This window comes from Tenrec ecaudatus, chromosome 6, assembly GCF_050624435.1.
Source record: "Tenrec ecaudatus isolate mTenEca1 chromosome 6, mTenEca1.hap1, whole genome shotgun sequence".
NCBI classification, from domain to species: Eukaryota; Metazoa; Chordata; class Mammalia; order Afrosoricida; family Tenrecidae; genus Tenrec; species Tenrec ecaudatus.
This window is the reverse complement of record NC_134535.1, coordinates 5,064,150-5,085,587: the sequence shown is the minus strand read 5'-3', so window position 1 is coordinate 5,085,587 and position 21,438 is coordinate 5,064,150. Positions and strand designations below refer to the sequence as shown.

At 55.6% G+C, this 21,438-nt stretch overlaps 1 protein-coding gene across 1 annotated transcript in view; it reads left to right on the top strand.

The window, feature by feature from the left end:
• The window catches only part of FBLN1 (fibulin 1), a 97,007-nt gene that overhangs the window by 58,178 nt on the left and 17,391 nt on the right, over window positions 1-21,438 (top strand). The window contains exons 15-16 of the mRNA XM_075553503.1: window positions 1,259-1,401; window positions 4,850-4,981. Of these exons, the coding sequence (XP_075409618.1) occupies window positions 1,259-1,401; window positions 4,850-4,981 (275 nt within the window). The remainder of the gene's footprint in view (window positions 1-1,258; window positions 1,402-4,849; window positions 4,982-21,438) is intronic.

The following is a 21,438-nucleotide window of genomic DNA, read 5'->3' as shown; positions in this document are numbered from 1 at the left end:
TGGGTCGTGCGCTCTCCTGGTGCTCATTCTGAGATGAGGATGTTTTATGAGTCGGGTCCAGCACAGTGCCTGGGACGCGGACCGTTCGTGACCTCCCACTGTTTTTCCTTCCTTCCTGCTGCCTGACGACGAGGACTTGACACGTCGATCCCTCACTATGACCCCTACTCCCCACCTGCCCCTGGCTTGGTGAAGCCAGTCCCGCACTCTCCTGATTGCTTGGGTGGTCCTGGCCCCCGACACTCGGACATAATTGCTGAGTGAGTGAGTGAATGTCTGTGGTGGAAACGGAAGCTCAGTGTGAAGCTTGTCAAGGGTCAAAGCTCTGCTTAGCTGCAGCTAGCGCACGGGGAACCAGTTTTCAGGAAGGACCCGGACATGTCTCCATTGGAGTGGCCAGGCTGTCGGACCCCACCTCAGCTGCCCCACAGAGCCGTCCCTGGGGCAGGTGTCCCACAGCAGGGCCACCTGGAGCCTTGCCCACCCCATGATATAAGTTGGGACTGAAGTTCCGGCGGTATCCACACCTGCCTCTTGTGCTGTGGCTCCCTGTGTTGTTCGATGCCACCAAGTGGGTTCAGACGCATACTGACCATGGACAACTGGACAGAACACTGCCCGGTCCTGTGCCCCCGCCTGGCAATCAATCTTCATTGGGCCTATTGCTGCAGCCGTGGTGTCCATCTGTCTCGCCGAGCGTCTCCCTCTTTTTCACCGACCCTCTGCTTTCTCCAGCACGCTGTCCTTTGCCAGGGACTGGTCCGGCCTGATAGCGTGTTCAGTGTATGCATGTGACTTGAAGTCTCGTCGCTCCTGCTTCTAAGCAGCATTCTCACTGTATTTCCTCCAGGACAGTCCTCGGTCCTTCCAACATTCATTGTCAACTCCATACTGCAAGTGCACCCTTCCAGTCCCCTCCGGTCTTCTTCCTTTCTCGTTGTCCGACATTCACACGCCTTTGGGGTGACCAAAAATGCCCTGGCTTGGAGCAGGTGCATTCATCCCCTAAACAACATCTTCACCTTCCAACGCTTTAAACAGCTCTTTAGAGCAGCTGGCTCCTCTGTCCAATGCGATACTTCGTGTGGTCCCCTGACAGCTCCTTCCAGGTCTGTGGACCGAGAGCGGAGTAAGATGAAATAGTTGACCGCTCCTTATTTCTCCATTGATCGTGTCAGAGCCTTGTGCAGAGTGGCCCGGTGCTGACTGGGGAGCCCAGTTCAGGGGAGGCCTTGACCTTGTCCACCTTCCCCTACAGGCTCCGCCAAGAGAAGACGGACACCGTCCGCTGTGTGAAGTCCTGCCTTCCCAATGACGTGACGTGCGTGTTGGACCCGGTGCACACCATCTCCCACACCGTCATCTCGCTGCCCACCTTCCGGGAGTTCACCCGCCCTGAAGGTGAGGCCCATCTGGGGAGGGCGCCCTCCACCTGAGCCGGAGAGGCCATTCGAACTCCATAGAGCTTGGCGGGGTGTGAGAGAGAGCCCTCACCCCGGCCCTCAGCCCTCTCCCTTGTCCCAAGAAGGCAAAACACCCCACCTGACCCATTCCCCCCACTCTCTATTCTGCATCTCTCCTCATGGTGGGGCCTCTCCCTCCCACCGTGAGGCAGACAGCGAAGGCTCTCAGCTTCCAGATGAAAGGTTGGAGATTGGAGTTTAGCCAGCGGTGCCTCCGAAGCCAGGCCTGGTGACCCGCATCCAGACACTCCGCCCTGGAAACCCGGGGCCACGTCTGCCCGGCCCCTGTCCTTAGGAGCAACAATGGCTCCACAGAGAGCTCAGCGTTAGTCAAGCACGAGGAGTCGGGGGGCTTCCTGGAGGAGGGTGCTTCCGCTGGGGCTGGTGGTCAGTGGCTAGGAATCGTGGTTCTGTGTGGAACAGAGCAGGACTGGGAAGGCCTGGAGGTCAATGGGGGTTTCTGGACCCAAGATGCTGGCAGGGGTCCCCAGTCAGCTCCTGGTCCTTACAGGTCACCATTGTATATCGGGGGGGGGGGGGACGGACAGACGGTTTGAGGACCTCATTGGATTTGGCTTGGCCGAGTGGTAAGCCTTTGGCAATGGGCTTGCAGGACAAGCAAGGCCCTTAACTTGAGTCCCCAGGAGTGGGGGGAGCAGAGGGGCGCACTCTCCTGCCATTGAGTCGATGCTGACTCACAGTGACCCTGTAGGACAGGGTAGAACTGCCCCTGTGGGCTCCCGAGACTGGAACTCTTTATGGAACATCTTTCTCACTCAGAGCAGCTGGTGGTTTTGAACTGCTGGCCTCGCAATTGGCAGCAAGTAACCACTACGCCATCAGGGTGCAGATAGTTAATGAGCCGAGCTGCTCCCTGCGAGGTTGGAGCTTCATCACCACCCAGAGGCACCTCGGAAAAGAGGACTGGTGACCTGATTCCCCAAAACTAGCCCTTGGGGCCTCCTGGACCACGACTCGCCTGTTTCACACACGGGGGCGCTGTGAACCCATGTTGATGTTATAGCCACCTTGAAGCTGGGACTCTGACCCTGAGACTCTGGGCAACATTGCTGGGGCCGGCGGGGGGAAGGGACAGCCGATGAGGGTATTTAGAAATATCACTGTGCTCCCTGAGGGGCAGAGGGACGGGGGCAAGGAGCCTGTGAGGGCTGGTTAGTGTCCCCACTGGGCAGGGACCTCCTGGTAGGTCTGAGTAGACCAGGCACCCCAAAGTCCTATGCATGGCCCAACTCCAGCCACCTAGCCCCTGGTGTACTGGCCACCTGCCAGGCCCATTGGGTAAGATGACCAGATTTTAACATTGGTAAAGCGGGACACCATTGATAAAACTCAGATCCTGGCGAAATAGCCACATGGCAGCCAAAAACCGTGTACCCTAACTTGTGCATTCTTTCCAAAAAGCGGGACTTTTTAAAAACGCCGCGGGAAAAATTGTTAAAAACCGGGACATCTGATCACCTTACCTTTGGGGTCACAAGCTAGCACCCTATTCCATCAGGCGCTGGCCATGCCTCTAGGTACCCGGTGCTGGCCGTGCCTCTAGACACCCTCTCGCGGAAGGCACATGAGGACCTCATGTTGAAGCACTTGGACAAGGCCACACAGGATCATGGGAGAGCTCAGGCCAGACCGTAAGCGCGAGCCGAGAGGGTGTGGAGAGCGGCAGGAGAGACCGCCAAGGGGGTGGTAGTCAGGAAGGAGTGAGTGGCCCCACTTCCAGCTCCCATCCTCTTGGAAGAGGGTGACCCAGAATCTCCTCAGACTGAGAAGAGAAGACACCCACCCTGGGGCTCCTGTTGTAGTTAGATGCTCTGGGAAGGGTCTGAATCCTAGCGGCCGTGTGCAAAACTGCCCGGACCTGCGCCGTCCTCTCCGTGTCTGAGTCTGTTGGTGCTGCTGCTGTGTCTGTCCATCTCGTTGAGGGCCTTCCTCTTTGTTGCTGCCCCTCCGCTCTACCAAGCACGACGTCCTTCTCCAGGGACTGGTCTCTTCTGACCGCATGTCCTGGGATGTGACACGGTCCCACCACCCTCCCTCCTAAGGAGTCTGTGGGCTGCACTTTTCCCAAAGCAGATGTGTTTGTCGTTCGTGGGACCTTCAGTATTCTTCCCTGCGCCTGATGGCCCCTCAGGGGCTCGTCATCTGCTCCATGCAGGTGCCCTGGCTTCCACCGCTCAGGGCTTATTCCAGGGCGCCCAGCCCACACCAGCCTGTCCTGGGCGAGTTTGGGGACATCTAGCCCATGCTGTCCTGCATAGAGGTGTTCTGAGGTGCCTTGTCCACGCTGTGTGTTCAACTGGGTTCTGTAGAGAAATACACACACACACACACACACACACACACACACACCAAATTCACTGCCCTCAAGTCAATCCTGACTCATAACGACCTTCCCAGACAGGGTCGACCTACCCCTGTGATTTCCAAGACTAACTCTTTATGGGACTAGAAAGCCTCTTGTTTATCCAGTGCAGTGGCTAGTGGTTTAGAAATGCTGACCTTGCAGCTAGCAGCTCAACAGGTAACAACAATACTACCAGGGTGTGTGCACTCTCTCTACACATGTGTATATATATGTATGTGTGTGTAGATACACACATATATTTAATATAAACACATAGATATATGTATATACATATGCATATATACTTATGTGAGATATACATTATATATATATATATATATATATATATATATATATATATATATATATATATATAGAGAGAGAGAGAGAGAGAGAGAGAGAGACAGAAAGAGATTTATATCAAGAAAATGGCTCACATACTTGCAGAAGGGAATAAGTCCGGTCCATTCTGGTTGAAGTCCTTGGGTCAGATGTTAAGCTGGAAGCTTCTCCCAATTCAAGTAGCTGCTAGGCTGATGAACCAGGAAGCAGGAAACCACAGGCTGGAGGCGCAGGGGTGCATCCACCCAAGGTTAGCAGGCCAGGTTTGGGGCTGCAGAGTCCAGAGAATACCAGGTTGGCAAGTCATTTGGCAGGTTGGGCCAGATGGCAGACCGCTGATGGCTCCTGGGGTCGACAGGCAAGATGGCAGGCTCCAGTCTAAGAAGAGGTGAACTCGATGCAGAATCCAGATCCAGCAGAAAAAACAAGCAAGCTCCCTATAGCGTCCACTTAGATGGGAAGTGAGCTACACCCCTAGGAAGCTCTATTAGGGCTGTGACCTGAGCAAGGGGACTTGCATTCCAGCCTAATCGGCTCTTCACTGCAATTGCCTCTGTGGAGTTGACTACATTGTATTAGGTCTCGTCATGGGCCAAGACTAGCCTAGGCCTTTGCGGCCGTGCTGCCGAGCAAGAGGTGTGACACAAACCCAGCTGTCACGCTGTGCTTCTCCTTACAGAGATCGTCTTCCTGCGGGCCATCACGCCCGCGTATCCTGCCAACCAGGCCGACATCATCTTTGACATCACGGAAGGGAACCTGCGGGAATCCTTTGACATCATCAAGCGCTACATGGACGGCATGACCGTGGGTGAGTGACCGGAGAGGCCCAGCTTCACTTAGAAGCCCCTCTGTCTTCCTGTTTGGGTCCCCCTTCCTATCCCCACCCTCAGTCCTTCAGGGCCTAGGAGCCTAGAAGTGGCCGCCTGTTCGGGACACGGTTCAGGCCGTGCCATGGACTCTCCACTGAACTTCAGTCTCCCTGTCTAAAAGAATGGGTGCATGAAATGCATTCTGCATCTCCCAAGCATGAGTTTCAAATGATATCGCACGCAGAGAGCACCCCCACTCCAGGGCCTGGTGGCGCCATCGATCTGTCCCAACTCACAGCAGGCCGATGTTCAGCAGCGGCCGGGCCAGCCTCATCTTCACAATTGTCCCTCTGTGTGAGTCCACTGATGCACCCACTGTGTCAGTCCATCTTGTCAAGGGCCTTCCTCTCTTTCGCTGCCCTGATCCTTTCCCAAGCACGATGTCCTTCTCCAGGGGCTGACCTCTCTGCTAACATGTCCAAAGTATGGGAGACAAAGTCTCGCCATCCTTGCCTCTGAGGAGCACGCTGGCCGTACTTGTTAAAAGACAGGTTTGATTGTTCTTTGGGCCGTCCGGGGTGCTTTTCTTTGCCATTACCGTAACCCAAATGCACCGTTTCTTCCGTGGTCTTATTCAAAGTCTGATTTACCATGCTATGACGTGATTGACAATACCATGGCCTGGACAGGCATACCTTAGCCGAGGAGCCTAAATCAGCAGGTCTTATTTCTCCTGGAGCCCCAGGCCCTTCCCTCAAGTCTTGGCCTTGGAGCTAGCGTTACTCGCCCTGCCCTTCAAGGTCCCCCACATCCCTCACACTGACTGCCCCTCTGGGTGTGGAGCCAGCTGCCCTTCTACCCCAGAGATGAGGAGTCTGGGCACACAGGAGAGTTGAGGCACAAGATGGGCAGGGGCACTTCCTAGGGTTGGGGTACCTGGGCTGAGGAGTGGGGACAAGGAACCAGGCAGAGGGACACCGAGGACAGAGAAGCTAGAGAGTGGGGGCGGGGGGGCGCTACACTCGTTCCATCCAGCTGGGGGTGGGGTGGGGTGGGTGGTGGGTGGCAGGAGAGATTGAGGCTGGAAATGCCCTATGATCGCTCTCATTGTCATGTCCTGAAGAGTCACTTTTTAAAGTTTGTGGGGCCTGAGTAAACAGTTCTACCTACCATTCGGGCCTTCAATTTAGATGCTAAACGTTTTCTCAGCGGCCGAGCAGACTAGAGCTAGCCCCTGCCCTCCCCAGGGCCTCAGTTTATCCATTGTGAATTGGGTGGTGGGGGTGGGGTGGATGTGGGGGCACGTTATGGGAGAGGGGTGTCCCTGACTCTGAGAACCCCGCTTCTGTAAGTGAGGTCTTGATGGGAAGGTACGTCCACACAGAAGCCGTTTGGTGCCACGGCCGCTAGGTGGCACTGTTGGACTTTATCATCCCCGTGTGCTGTAACCGGGCAGCTGCAGTATGGGAGTCTTCATTCCCTTGTTGCCAGAGAGCCGTTTATAGCAACTTTACACGCTCTTAAAATGGGTCTGCATGTTGTAAACATGGCTGAGTCATTGGGTCTGCCCACTCCCAGCCTCCTCTGCTAAATTCGCTCTTAAAATGGGTCTGCATGTTGTAAACATGGCTGAGTCATTGGGTCTGCCCACTCCCAGCCTCCTCTGCTAATTCGTCGTCCTTGTTGATCAGTAATTATGTAACCGCTCTTTGACGGTTTCAAATTGCCTTCACCGGTGCACCCCCGCGGGGAAAGTTGGAGGGAGCGGGAATTGATGTCTCCTTGGTTCCTAGCTCTCTAAAAGGTCAGTATCTCTACCCAGGTTTATATTGGCAGTTCAGCTGGCTCCTTGGCGTCATTCTGGTCCTATTGGGGTTCTCCGGACTTTCTGGGGTGGCTTCTTGAGACCACCTGTTGGCTCTTGACAGACTCAACTTTTCAGCTGGCCCTAAATGTCATGCTTTATTTCTTCTCCGAAATGGAGTTTCTTGCGTTTGCTTCTTGCAAGGTAGCTCAACATCTTGCAAGGACGTTCCCTAGTGCTCTCGTCTTGATGTAAAGGACTGACGGGGTCAGTTCCAACCCACAGCGACCCGTGGACGACAGACAGATCTCCACTCGTCCCGGCAGCCACCTCTCCACTGTCGCCGTGGAGACCTTATCTACCCTTCTCAGCGCATGCCCAAAGCATGTGGCAGCGTCTTGTTCCGCCTTCCTTCCAAGGTTGCTTCTCTCTCCTTCCAGGCAGATTCACTTGTTCTGCTGGCAGCCTGTGGCACATTCAGCGCTCTCCCCAGCCCTGCGATGCGAAGGCTCCCATTCGTCCTCAGTTGTCCTTATTGACGTCCCGTGTTTGCCTCCACGGGAGGCGATGGGCATGGCCTGGCGCGCGAGGGTCCTCAGGTGGCATCTTTTAAGGAGTCCGTGTGCAGCAGACTTGCTCCCCCAATGCAGTGCGCCACTGGTTTCTTGGCTGCTGCTTCCGTGCGCAGTGAGGGTGGGTCCCAGGACCACGCAAGCCTTGACCACGCCCATCTCTGTCTCCGTTTTTTCACGATGCCGCGTCTGGGTCCAGCTGTGAGGATGTTGGTTGGCTTTGTGTTGAGGTGTCATCCACGTGGGAGCTAAAGTTTGGGATCTTCGTTCTCCGTTTGTCGAGGCTTCTAAGCTCTCGGCAGGTGAGGGGGTGTCACTTCTACCTTGAGCCTTCCTCCAGTCCTGACGCCACGGTCGCCTCCAGGCCGCCCAGCTTCTCGGACTGTTTGCTCAGATTGGCTGAGTGGGGTGTGAGGATACAGCCCTGCCGCACCCCGGCCATGGTTCGGAAGCAGCTCGTTTGTTGCACTTGGCCTAATTGTGCTTCGCAGGGGGTCCGGCTTTTTTTTTTTTTGCGAATGCAAGGTTCCTGGCAACTGTGGGTCAAGAGAGTCTGGGCACCATTGTTCCAGCAGCGGGTGTCCACTCCTTCTTAGGGTTGCATTGGGGTCATTCTCACAATGGTTCACACTTCATAACAATGCTGTGGTACACCCAACAGATGCCAGGGCAGCGCAAATGGAGCTGTATCAGAGCCAAGGACGGGATGCTGGCGAGCCAGGGCCGACTCAGAGTGACCCTCCAGCATAGGGTAGGGCTGCCCTGTGGGTTTCTGAGACAGAACCTCTGAGAGGGAGTAGAAAGCCTCATCTTTCTCCCAAGGAGTGGCTGGTGGTTTTGAACTGCTGACCTTAAGGGTAGCTGCCCACTGTATAGCCAGTATCCCACACGGGAAACCAGAGTGCGAGTGACTTGCCTCATTGTGATGTTCCCTTTACCACAGTGTCCTGGGTCTGAGCCTGGAATGCCTCCGAGATGTGCCAGGCTCCCTTTCTTGCGTTTAAACGACTGCCTCTTGGTTTGGGTACAGGTTCGACCTGCACACAGGGGCGTATTCTGGAATTCCCATTCTTCTCAAGGTGGCCCACAGTCTGCTATGATCCACACAGCCAAGCAACTTTGCGTAGTTGTTAAGCACATAGGCAAACGTCTTTCTGGTAGTCTGCTTGCAGCCAGGATCCATCTGACATGGGCAATGGTAGCCCTCGTTCCACATGCCCTTCTGAGTCCAGCTTCAATTTCTGGCATTTCCCAGGCCTTGTACAACCGTTTCCTAATTACCTTCAGCATAATTATGCATAATGACATAATTGCCTATGATAGTCATGATATTGTTTAGTAATTTCCACATTCCGTTGGATCCCCTTTCCTCAGAATGGGCACGCATGTGGATCTCTGCCAGTGGGTGGGCCAGGTAGCTGTCTTCCAAAGGCCCGGACCAGTGTTTTCAGCATTGCATCCATTTGCTGAAACATCTCAACTGGTTTTCGATCGGTTCCTGGAGCCTTGTTTTTTACTAATGCATTTAGGGCAACTTAGACTTCTTCCTTCGGTACCTTTGGTTCTTGATCATATCCTGCCTCCTGAAATGATTGAATGTCAATGGATTCTTTTTGGCACAGTGACTCTGCAGATTCCTTCCGTCTTCTTTAGATACTTCCTGTGTTGTTCAATAGCTTACCCACAGACTCCTTCAACATTGCAACTCAGGGCTTGATTTTTTTCCCCCCATTCATTTCTTTTGGTATTCTAACTCCAGGTTTTTGCACATTTCATTAAAATACTCTCTTGTGTCTTCTTGAGCCATGCTTTGGACTCTTTGGTTTGGTTCTTTGACTTCATCCTTTCTTCCCTCGCCTTCAGCTACTGTACAGTCAAGAGTAAGTTTCAGAGACTCTGCTGATATCCACTTTGGTCCTGTTTGCTCTTTCTGTCTTTTTAACGATGACTTGTGGTAATTAGATAACTAATGGTCGCTGGTTAGCCTCGGCTGGGATTCCAAGAGCTCGCAGTTGGGTTGTGACCAGCCTTCAGACTTGTTGCTGGCTTTCATTGGCTGCCCACTCAGGGCCTCAGGTTCCTGAGTGGCTGTAAAGTGGGAGGTTTGGATGACATGAACCTTAAGGGAACTTCAGTGTCCTGTGGAGCAGACAGACAGGAGGGAGGAGGATCCTGGGTTTGCTGCCCACTGGGTGAGGGAGAGGGAAGCCAGCTCCTGTACCCCGCGGTGGGTGTAGATTCTGCAGGTGTGGGCCGCCGAGGGGCCTGCCCTTGGGGGCTCCTAGTGTCTGTATTTGCAGTCCTACAACCTTTGCACTCACTCACACATTTCTCACTCACCATCTGTGGCAGGCCCTGGGAGATGGCATTGTCAGCGCCAAGATGAACATGAGCAGCCCTTGCCCGGGACTCTGCTCTGGGGGAGGGGAGATGCCCTGACAAAGAGCACTCTAATGCTATGCAGCATCAAAGGCCAGTGGCCAGCCTTTACAGGGGGCTCCTGGGGGCCAGACTCCCTACTAAACCCTTCCCTGGGTGACCCCGCCGGCAGGCCAAGTGCAGAGCTGTGGCCACAGCGTGTCTCACAGACTGTGTCCACTCCAAACAGAGGCAGCTGGGAGTGCCTCTCTCTCAGCTTCCCATCCACTGGGGCAGAAAATCCTGGCGTGGCTGAGCTGGGCTGCTCCTCAGACCTTGTCTCTGCCAGACCAGACCCTTCTTGGGAGGAGGGTTCGGGGGTGGGGGAGGTTGGGCCAGAGGGGTGGGGGCTGAGCCAGCAGACTGGAGCCCTTGGGTGTGAGGGGAGAGTGGGCTTCCAGACATGGAATGGGGGTGTGGTTTTAGGCAGGGCTCCCCAGGAAGATAGGAGGTACAGCCATAGGCAAGTAGCACCCTGGGAATACAGGGGTGTGGCTGCAGAGTCCTCCCCAGGAAGGGTGAGGGTGCAGCTGCAGGGACTCCCTGGGAATAGAGTAGGGATGCAGCTGTGGGGAGCTCCCCAGGAGTAGAGTTGGGGTACAGGTTCAGAAGGCTCCCTGGAGAATGAGTATGGGCATGACTGCAGGCAAGGGCTCCCCAGGAATGGAGTGGGGGTACTGCTTAAGCAGAGGATCCTCTGGGGAGGGAGTTGGGGTGAAGCTGCAGAGCCTGAGCTTCTGGGGGGAGCAAACAGCAGCTAGGGATCCTTGGTCATGCAAGACTTGTATGTGTGGTCTTTGAAAGTCCACCCGGCCCAGGACATGCCCTGGCTGCTGCTGGGCCCTGCCACCCACCAGGTGGGACCTGGGCCTCTTCTGGTCCTCGGGCAGCTTGGGGGTGCCCAGTCTGGAGAGCTTCTGGGTGGGACTGGGAGACCCTGGCAGAGTGCAGGCCAGGTTTCTGCCCCGCCCCCCTCTTCTCTGTTGCTGCTGGCGCTCTTGAGTGGACGCTGGCTCATGGCAGCCTCCTGCGACAGAGTGCTACTGTCCCCACGAGGGTTTCCCACTGAATTCCCAACCAGAGCCAAGCCTCGGGCTTTTTCATCCTCAGAGTCTGTCTAAACCAAACACACTGCCCTCGAGTCAATGCCGACTCATCATGAGCCTACAGGGCAGGACAGAACTGCCCCCGTGGGTTTCTGAGACCGTTTAACGCTTGACGGGAGCAGAAAGCCTCATCTTTCTTCTGAGTAGCAATTGGTGGTTTCGAGCTGCTGACCTTGCAGTTAGCAGCCCAATGCGCAACCACTTGGCCACCAGGGCTCCTCCTCAGGGCCATTCGGTTAGCAGCCGAGAGCTTAATCTCCACTGCAATAGGTACGCAGAACTCAGACAACATTCAGGAGGGGAGGGTTTACTCAAATGTTATTAAGTTGTACGACCAGGGAGAAATGCTCAGGGGAGTTGTTCATCAGAATCAAAGTCACAAAGTTCTCTCAGGACTGCTTATGATGCCCAAAGGGCCCACTCAATGGTCAGCTGCAGCCTCAAGGCCCTCAGCTCCACTTCCATGGGTCAGCAAGTTCAATGCCCCCAATTAAGTGCCCGGAGGTCCCCCACTCTGCAAGCCAGCCTCCTGCACAGAAGCCCTCAGCTTGACCTGCTCTGTGGGTCAGGAAGCCCATCACTCTGTGCCCTGCTCTGGCTCCTGGTCCTGCTGCTGCTCCTCTGACGGTATAGCTGTCACCCGGAGCCACGAGGTTCACTGCATAGGGATCTCGGGTCCAGAAGATGCGTTCCTGGCTCTTGCTGGTCATGAACTCCCTCCTCCTGCTTCCCAGAGGGCTCGTTTTATACACAGCAGGATGGTACTGCAGGGAATCCAGTTCACAACTCCTCCCAGGTGAATCCTATCAGTATTTTCCCACACCTTCTTCCCAGACCCACGCAAGGAAAGGTCGGTTGGTGGGCGTTAGAGGCTTTGGCTGCAAGTTGTTGTTGCCAGGTGCCACCAGTCGGTTCCGGCCTAGGCGACCTTATGTCCAACAGAACAAGCACCCCTGATCCCGTGCCACCCTACAATGGTTCCTGTGCCTGAGTCCATAGTCTCAGCCGCTGTGTCCGTCCATCCTCTCTCTCACTGTCCCTCCACTGGACCAGGCACGATGTCCTTCTCTAGGGACTGGTCACTCCTGACATGTCAGACCCAGTCTTGCCATCCTTGCCTCTCAGGAGCATGGCATAGCTCCTAAGTCTAGCACTGGAGCTGCTCCCTCCAAGACTTCTGGTTTTCCTGCTAGCAGTCCGTGGTACTTTCAGAATCCTTTCCAGCGCCACAATTCACATGCACCAATTCTTCTTGGGTTGTCTTTCTTCGCATTGGACATATAGGAAAGCCACATTGACTGAGTCACTGCCTCTGCCCCCAGTCAGACTCAGAGCAACAAACCAACAAACCCACTGCCGTCCAGTCAATGGCCAGTCAGCAAAGAGCCACGATCCCTAGAGATTCCATTGGCGGCTCATCCCACTGTTCCAACACCAGGCCTTTCTTCCAAGGCACCTCGGTGTGGACTAGGACCCCCAACCTTGTGACTGTGGCCTCGTGTGTTAACCCAGGGCTCTGACCAATGTCTAAAGGACACCCAGTGATTCAAGGTGGCGCCATTTGGCCGTGGAGGGGGTCCGCAGGTGGCAGGCATGGTGTGTGCCTGACTGCCAACCTGAAGGTCAGTGGTTTGAGCCTGCTCAGAGGCTCTAGGGATGTGAATGCCGTGGAGGTCTGCTCCTGTCAAGCTGAACCAACAAAGCCCAAACCTGCTGCCACCAGTCCACTTGGAATGGCCTGGGGGACGGAGGCTGTACAGAAGCAGGCTCGGCCACGGCGTCTTCTCCACCGGCGGCTGGTGGGTTGGAGCCGCTGCCCTTTTGGCTGGTGGCAGGGTGTCTCACCAAGGTGCCACCAGGACTCAGAACGGTGACAGCCACGAAGGCCATGTGTGGGGCGCTGCTCTGCCCCGCATCCCCATGAGTCGGAAACAACCCGAGGAAACTAACGAACATGGCTGACAACACTGGCACTCTGGATGCTGAGGGCTGCCAACTGACTGGCCCCCTCCCTGCAGCTGGGTGGGGGTGAGGATGGGGGAGTTCCCATGCCACCTGTGCCACTGGGCCGCCTTGCGGAGCCTCCAGCTCTGTCTTGCCAAGATGACAGGAGAAGAAGAGAATTCCCTCCGTCAGCAGAGAGCCGAGAGGGCCATGCTTGCCCTAATGTGTCCCTGAAAACCCGCCGCTGAGCCGGGATCAAGCTGTGAAGCCGCTCGCAGGCCTCTGCCGCATTCCTGTTTCATCAGCTGTCAGGGGAGATGAAGACCGCATTTCTGAGGCCTGTACACCGGCCCCTGCAGCGCCCGAGGGAGGCTGGGGCCACTGCAAAGGCCTGCTTCGCCAGGTTCAGCCCAGCCCTGCTGGCGGCCACCCAGGGAAGGAAGGGGTCTGATGGAATCACTCCCTTGCAATGACTTCTGGGAAATGGGGACTCTGGGTCAGTGCGGTCTATGTGTCACCAGTGTGTGCACCAGACTGAAGCGCTACCAGGGGCCACCCCTGGCCCTGCTGGTTCTCCCAGTTGCAGCGAACCCTAGAGCCTTGGGCCCCCGCCACTTCCCAACTCACATCTGTTTCCAAAGACCCTAAACTTGCTGCCATCGAGTCAATGCTGACTCATGGTGGCCCTATAGGATGGGTAGAACTGCCTCTGTGCGTTTCTGAGATTATCCCCCTTTACAGGATCAGAAAGCCTCATGTTTTTCTAGTGGAGCTGCTAGTGGTTTTGACCCGCTGACCTTGCAGTTAGCAGCACAACCAGCAACCACTATGTCACCAGGGCTCCTTCACCACTACTTGCTACTGAAGAGCAGAGTAGATTTAGGTGTTTTGAGGAATTGCCTGGAAAGGGCAATGTTCTCTCTCCCGACAGCCCAGCACTTGAAGCGAGACACGCAGCCTGAAAGGGCAGTGCTCAGAATCACTGCTCCGGAATAGTTGAACTGCAGACCTGGCAGTGAGCACCCCAACATGAAACCCCCGACACCACCAGGCACCTCTAGACATTGATCCAGTCCATCCTGACTCAAGGCCACCGCTTCCAAGACAGAAGGAGAATTGATGCGTCCCAGGTGTGGTGCTGGCGGGGGCCTGGAAGACCCACCAGGAGAATGACAGGTCTTCTAAGACCCTTTGAAGAAATAAAACTTCCTGGTCTCCTTAGAAGCCGGGAGGAAGAGACTCCAGATAGAAAAGCACACTCTGGTCAGCGAAGAGCAGGGAGACCCTCCACCCCACCTGAGATGTGGGTGGACACAATTGGACCCATGGGTAACATGACCAGTGGAGAAATGGTTGAAGTTGTCAAGGATTTTTGTCTTGTGTGGATCCACAGTCAGTGTTCAGGGAAGCAGCAGGTGAGAGATCAAAAGATGGGTTGCATGAGGTCCATCTGCTGCACAAGACCTCTTTAGAGCACCGAAGAGCAAGGATGTTCCTTTGAGGACTAAGGTGCACCTGATCCAAGCCGTGGTATTCGCCATTGCCTCATGTGCATGTGAACGTTGGACATTGAGTAAGGAAGACTGAAGCAGAATCAATACATTTGAACTGTACCACTGAAGAAGAATATTGAAAGTGCCACGGCCGGCTAAAAGGACAAACCAACCTGTCTTGGAAGAAGTATGACCAGAGGGCTTCTTAGAGGCCAGGATGGCGAGACTGCATCTCACATACTTTGGACCTGGTGTCAGGAGAGACCGGTCCCTGAAGGAGGACACCATGCTTGGTCAAGCAGAGGGGCAGCGACAGAGAGGAAGGCCCTTATGGAGATGGATTGGCACCTTGGCTGCACAAAGGACTCACGCATAGGAACGATTGAGGATGCCCCAGAGCCAGGCAGTGTCTTGTTCTGTTGTGCATAAGGTCACTAAGGGACAGAACAGACTTGACGGCCCCTAACAGTAACAACTCAGATCCATGATTCAACAGACAGTGCAAGAAGTCTCCTTCTGTCCAGCTTGTCTGTAAGAGCCCCTGGAGCTGGGGCAGGCTTGATGACCACTGCTGACCTAGGGATGGCAGCCCAGCTCAGAACCCACTGCCTCGCCGGGCTCCTGATGACAATGTCATTTGCAGAGGGTTCTCCTGGTATCCAGCCTTATTATGGTCAGAGACACACATTGCCACGCTCCTACCAACGCAGTGTCATGCAGAACTGGTCCCCTGACCTAAAAAAAAGTGCCCAAGGAGCCACCTGTCTGTCCCTTCCCCTGGCCCCAGGCAGTCCCTGCTCTTCCCCAGTCTCATCCCAAACACCAAACTCACTGCCATCAAGTCCGGTCATACTCACGGTGACCCAGGTTTCTGAGAGCGCAACACTACGCGAGTAGAAAGCCTCTTCTTTCTCCCAAGGAGCAGCCGGTGCTTTTGAACTGCTGATGTGGTTAGCAGCCCCATCCCTACTGGCCCATCAGGGCTCCTCCTCGGCCTCCTAATTCCGCCTTTCCCAGAACGTCCTGCCGTTGGAATCAGACCGTCTGCAGTCTTTTCAGACTGACCTCTTGCGCGGAGCAGGATGCATGGAATGGTCCTCCCCTGCCTGCTCATATGGGGGCTCCCAGAAGAACGAGCAAATCCATCTTGAAGGAAGCACAGCCAGACTGAGCCTTAGGAGGAAGACGGCGAGACCTGGTCTCACACACACCGAACATGTCGTCTCCTTGGAGAACACACACCATGCTTGGTGGAGGAGAGGGTCAACACATGGAGAGAAGAACCTCGGCGAGGTAAAAGTGTGAGGACAGTGCAGGACCACGCAGGTTCCATGCTGTTGTCCGAGTCAGGACTTTCTGCACCCACGTGATGGCACCGGACAGCAGGTCATCATAGCTCTCTCATGCTCTTTGGTATTGGGTTTCCCGTGCAAGGTCAGCGGTTCGAGCCCACCAGCTGCTCCTCTGGAGAAAGGTGTGGCCGTCGGCTCCTTCAGAGATGCAGGCCTTGGACACCCTCTGGTCATCGTCTGACCAGGATGAGTCGGAATCGACTTGAAGGCAGTGCACTTTGCTTTTGTCTTTAAGGGAGCAGACTACTCTCTCTCTCCAGGAGACTGTAGATGGATTTGAACTGCCAACCTGTTAGCAGCCGGCGCTTAACCCGTGGGCCGCAAGGACTTCTCTGGGGAGAGAAAAACATCTGTCCATATTGCAGGTTGGCTTTGTCTCTCCAAAGCAAGGCAGGTGGTATGGCACTGTGCTCCGGAGATGGCCAGCCTGGGCCTCGGGGCAGCAGATGGTGTGTGACTTTCACAGGTGCTGAAACATCACTCCCGTGGAGTGGGAACTTGGGGGCGGGGCTCAAGGTCCCCACAAACAGCAAGTATAGAGTGATTCCCTGCGGCTCTGGGCTGACGAGATGTGGACGCTTCCACTGCGTGGGCTCCTTGGGCACACCGTCTTCTCGAGCGATGGAAGTGTGGCCCCCCCACAGGAAAGGCGGGTCGGTGGAATGTTCTGGAACTGCGATTTGGAAAACTTCTCTTTTGGGCCAGGCATTGGGCTGCCTGCTGAAAGGTCAAAAGGTGGGTGGTCCGGGAGAAAGCTGAGGCTGTCTATCCTTGCCAACATGACCGCCCAAAGCCCCTGGCTGAGACGGGATGGCGCTCCTCCTCTGGCGTCACCACACTAGTGCCCCCTGGTCCTTTGCCCTCCCGGCCACATTGGGTGGGAGGGCCCTTGTGGTTTTTCACTTGTGCAGAGCGGCCAGAGGGCCTCTGCTTTTACAGGGCAGCTCAGCCTTAGGGGCTCAGGGGCCTGGCTGCGGGCCTCCTAAGACCTGCACGGAGCCCTGGTGCCAAAGGGATCACTCGTTGGGCTGCTAACTGCAAGGTTGGAGGTTCAAAACCACCAGCCGCTCCGGAAGTGAGAAATGAGGTTTTCTACTCCCGTCAAGAGTGATGATCTCAGAAACCCCCGGGGTCGGTTCTGCCCTGCCCTACGGGGTCGCTGTGACTCGGAATGGTCCTGATGGCGGTGAGCTTTTCTGAGTTTGAAAAGACCTAAGCCAGTGTCCTGTCTCTTCTGTGCGAGGGCTTGAGCATCCTGGAGGAAGCCCAGATCTGGCTTGTGTGGTGGTGGCGGAGGGAGGCTTTCAGTGGTCACTGTGTTGGCTCTGGCTCCTACACAGACAACGGAGGAAGCCCAGCCTGGTGGGCATGGCACGGCACCATCTTCATGATGGTGGTGTGTGCCTGTGGGTCGCAGTGCCCACTGTGGGTGTCAAGGGCCTTCCAAACCAGGGTCTCACCTGCCAGCCCCGCATCAGACGGTGCTTGCTGGTGAGACACGGGGTTTGTATGGGCTCATTTTCAGAAACCAACCACCAGGTCTTTCTTCCTACTGTCTTCGTCTAAAAGCTCCAGGCAAATGGGTCTCCCCAGGGCCCCTGCTGGTATCTGAAGTGCTAACAGCAGAGCAGCACACAAGTCACCGAGGTGGACAAGCTGATAGATTGGTTTTACTAGGTGCCATCGAGTTGGTTCCGACCCATAGCGACCCCATGTGCAACAGCACAAAACACGGCGCCGTCCCCACAATGGTTCCTGTGTCTGAGCCCATGGTGGCAGCCACTGGGTCCATCCAGCTCGTCGAGGGCCTTCCTCTTTGGCCATCCCTCCACTTTACCAAGCACGATGCTGGTCTCGGCTGAGACTGTGTCCAAAGTAAATGAGAGGAAGTCTCACCATCCTCGCCGCCAGGGAGCACGCGCTCTGGCCGTGCTTCTTCCAAGACAGGCTGCTCATTTCTCTGGCCGTCCACGGTACATTCAGTCTTCTCTGCCAGCACCATCGTCCAAGTGCTTAGATGCAAGTCCTTGTCTCAGGGGGATGGCTCTGGGTTCTCTGCCAACATCCCTTCCCCCCATCCTGTCCTGAATGTCCTGGGCAAGAAGCTGGTGGTGACCATGCTGGCCCCCTGCCTGCTATGCTTGGGGAGGAAGGCAGCCAAGGACCCAGCAGTGCTTAGTCAGTGCACCCCCTCCTCCGGTGGCATTTCTTGAACACCTCATATGTGCTTGGTGACAAGGACGTAGCTGGGCTGTTGGGGGTTGGACAGCCCTGGGAGAGGCAGGACAGTAGAGGCAGAAGTGTAGCAGTCAGGCTAGGTGGCAGGGGCAGGTGGCACCTGCTGCCCCTCCAGGTGAACGATGGAAGGATGATCCAGGCCCTCGGCCCCTGGGTTCTTCGCCTGCGAGTGCCAACACGCTCTGGCTCAAACAGGCAGCTGCACCAGGGGCCACTGCCCTGGGGGCCGGAAGGGGCCTGGCCTCCAACAGCCCCAAGGGCAGGAGCGGCTGCCCGGGTGGCGGCCGCAAGGGAGGGCTGCTCTGTCAGGGGCTGGCTGCTGCAGGTGGGTGCTGGGGGCGGGATATGGCGTAGGAAGATGGCTGAAGAGCCAGGCAGAGACGTGTTTTAATTATAACCTGCAGATCTGGGGAGAAATCAGGTCCCACTCAGCCCTGTGGGCTTGTTTCTGAAAAAAGCTTTTGGGTCTCAATGCGCGCTGGCGCGCACGTGTGTGTGTGTGTGTGTGTCTATGGAGCTATGCATGTGCAGGTGTGGGAGAGGGGTATCTATGGAGGTGAGTGTGTGTGTGTGTGTGTGTGTGTGTGAAGTCATTTAAAATGTGTTCATTTTGAAAGAGCATTTTAGATTTTCTTATGAATGGTACCCCGATGGCAAGTTTACACATTCATTGTGTTGGTGCCTGGGCTGCCCTTTCTAGGGAGAATTGTACATAGCTGGTCTCTGCTAGGTAGGCCCGCTCCCAGCTGTGTGCCTTCAGGCAGGTCCCTTAACCTCTCTGAGCCTCAGCATGCTTCTCAGTAAAACCACAGTCATCAGACAGACCCACCTTGCAAGTCTGCGAGGGCCAGGAGAACGTGGGCATGTGAACCAGTGACCCCACAGGTCAGTGTCAGGCTATGTTCTCCTTGGGGACTCCAGTGACTTAGGGTGATTCAGTGGACCCGTCACTCTGCCTGGGCTGTGGGGCTCTGGCCAGCCTGACTCTAGGATGACCGTGTTTGTTCAACAAGCACACTGGAGCTCCACTGCCATGCTGGGCCTGTGCTGGGTGGTGGCAGGTAAATTAACACCCAGGGCTCAGAGAGGATGCAGCTTCCCTAGCCCCCTGCCATCTGTGTGCCTGTGGCTGAACTCTCTTGCTCTTTGGGGGGTGGGCTTTGACTTCCTGTGGATGCAGTCGGCTGTGGGGCTGCCATAGATAGTTGGGTGTGTTGTGCACTGCACAAGCCAATCCTCCCCAGCTTAGTCCACATCGGGCAAGCAGCCTCTGTGCATAGGAGTGGGTAAGCAAAGCCACCCACCTAGCAGTATCCCTGCCCTGGCCAGGAAAGACCTTGGCCCAGGCTGGAGAACTCACTTACTCGGCCATCTGTCTCCACAATTTGAGTCACCACCAGCAGCCCCAAGCCAGCAGGGTCCAGATACCCTCTGTAGAATTGTTGTGCCTTAAAGGGTTAAATGTGGGCTGCTAATCTGGCCTGGTAGCCCATTCCGGGAAGTTTGGCTGGGGATCAGCGTGCCTTTCCAGCGAGATGCAGAAATGTCTCCTAAAATCAACATCTCAGCGGCCCATGCCCCGCGATGAGTGATGGCCCCGTGCAGCTTTCACTGCAAATCCTGGGATTAGGAACCTTCTCTTCTCTGGGAGGCCCCTCCCCGCCCTGGGGCCACACCCTAGCTGCGGCCACATTGTCTGTCAAGGTGACTGCCAGGGGCAGGGCAGGAGGGTCCCTCGGAGTGGAAAGGACAGGGGATAAGAAGCAGACAAACCTTTTCCACGTTCCCTCGGCCCAGACCCTGAGGAGCAGAGACAGGGACAAGGGCTTCAGGCCCAGCTGAGCTTACTGTGGGGGAAGCTATGGGGCCTGTAGGTGCCCTGGAGGGAGAGTATGGACGCCGAATGAACCAGTGCAAACACCATCAGAGCCACTGCCTTTTCCATCAAACTGTGGGTCTTAGGGAGCCCTGGTGGCGTAGTGGTTATGCTTTGGACTTCGATCAGCACAGTCCAAAGTTCGAAGCCACCAGCTGCTTCTCAGGAGAAAGATGGGGCTTTCTATGCCCGTCAACAGTCACAGTCTGGAAAACTCACAGGGGCAGTTCTACCCTGTCCTATAGGGTCGCTATGAGTCAGCATCGACTCGATGGAAGTGAGTTTGGGTTGGGGTTTGGTGGCTCCTGGAGAGGGGAGGCTGCAGTTCCCCCTCTGTCACCTGCATCTTCTTTCTCTCACACAAAGAAAGTGTGGATCGACTGGTACACGCCACCCCATGCACTCATGTAGAACGTGGAGATCTTGCCCTAATCCCCTAAGACTCTCCTAGCAGCGCATCCCAAATTGGGTGGGGGTGGGTCTCAACCACAGAAATGATGGTCCCACAATTCTGCAAACCAGGAGTCCAGACTCAGGATGCCAGGGAGTCGGTCAGGGCATGGGGAGGGGGTTGCTCTCTGTCCGCTCTGGGGGCCAATCACCCAGGATCGCACCTGGCATCCCTTGACTCTCTCGATGGCAGTGAGTTTGGTTTGTTTTTCTGGTTTTTTGTTGTTTTGGCTTTTTTGATGTCCCATCAGTTGGAATGTTTCAACAAGCTGAAGAAACACTGGAAGCACTCACTCATCTGTGTCAGGAGATTTGGAAGTCAGCTGCTAGGTCAACTGACAGGAAGCGGTCCCAATTGGTGCCCATTCCAAAGAAAGGTGACCCCATAGAATGCTCAAATTACAGAACAGTATCACTGACATCACATACAAGGACAATTGCTGAAGCGCATCCAGCAACAACCGTTGCAGCGGTATATTAACAAGGAGCTACCAGAGGTTCGGGTCAGATTCAGAAGAGGATGTGGAAGAAGGGCTATCATTGCTGATGTCAGGTAGATCTTGGCTGGAAACAGAGATCACCAGAAAGATACTTCCTTGTGTTTCCTTGACTGGGCCAAGGCATTGAGAGCCTTGGGGAGAGTGGCATGTAGACTTTGGCTCTGGCTGCAGGGGGGCGTGGGGCGCGCATAGCAGGCCTGAAGAGGAAGCCGTAGGCAGGGTCCCTGGGAGCTGGGGCGGGAAGGGAGAGGGTGAGGAGGAGCCAGGGGGCTGAGTGATGAGTGTGAAGGGTGAAGAAGATCTTGAACAAGGAGTATGACACCACACGTAATCTCGAGGGCTGGGGCGCTGAGAGGCCAGGTTTTGGGGAGGAGGCTGGGTCTGTGTTTGGGGTCTCAGCTTGAACGGAGCGCTGTGAGTGGGACCATGTGGGTGTGGGCCTGGGACTCAGGAAGGTGGGGAGTTGAGTCTCTGCAATGGAGGAAACTTCTCTGGAACCTTCCTGAACACTGACCAGGCCTGGGCAGGACAGTGGCTAGCTTCAAGGTCCTGGTCTTCGGCAGCTGATCTATCAGAGCCCTGCTTCCACCTCGACCCAGCTGCCCCCATCGCAGACAACTCTCTGTGAGAACAGAACGCTGCTCTGAGGGTGGTCAGAGCTGAGGTGCCTCTGGTGGACTTGAACTTCCAACCTTGCAGGTAG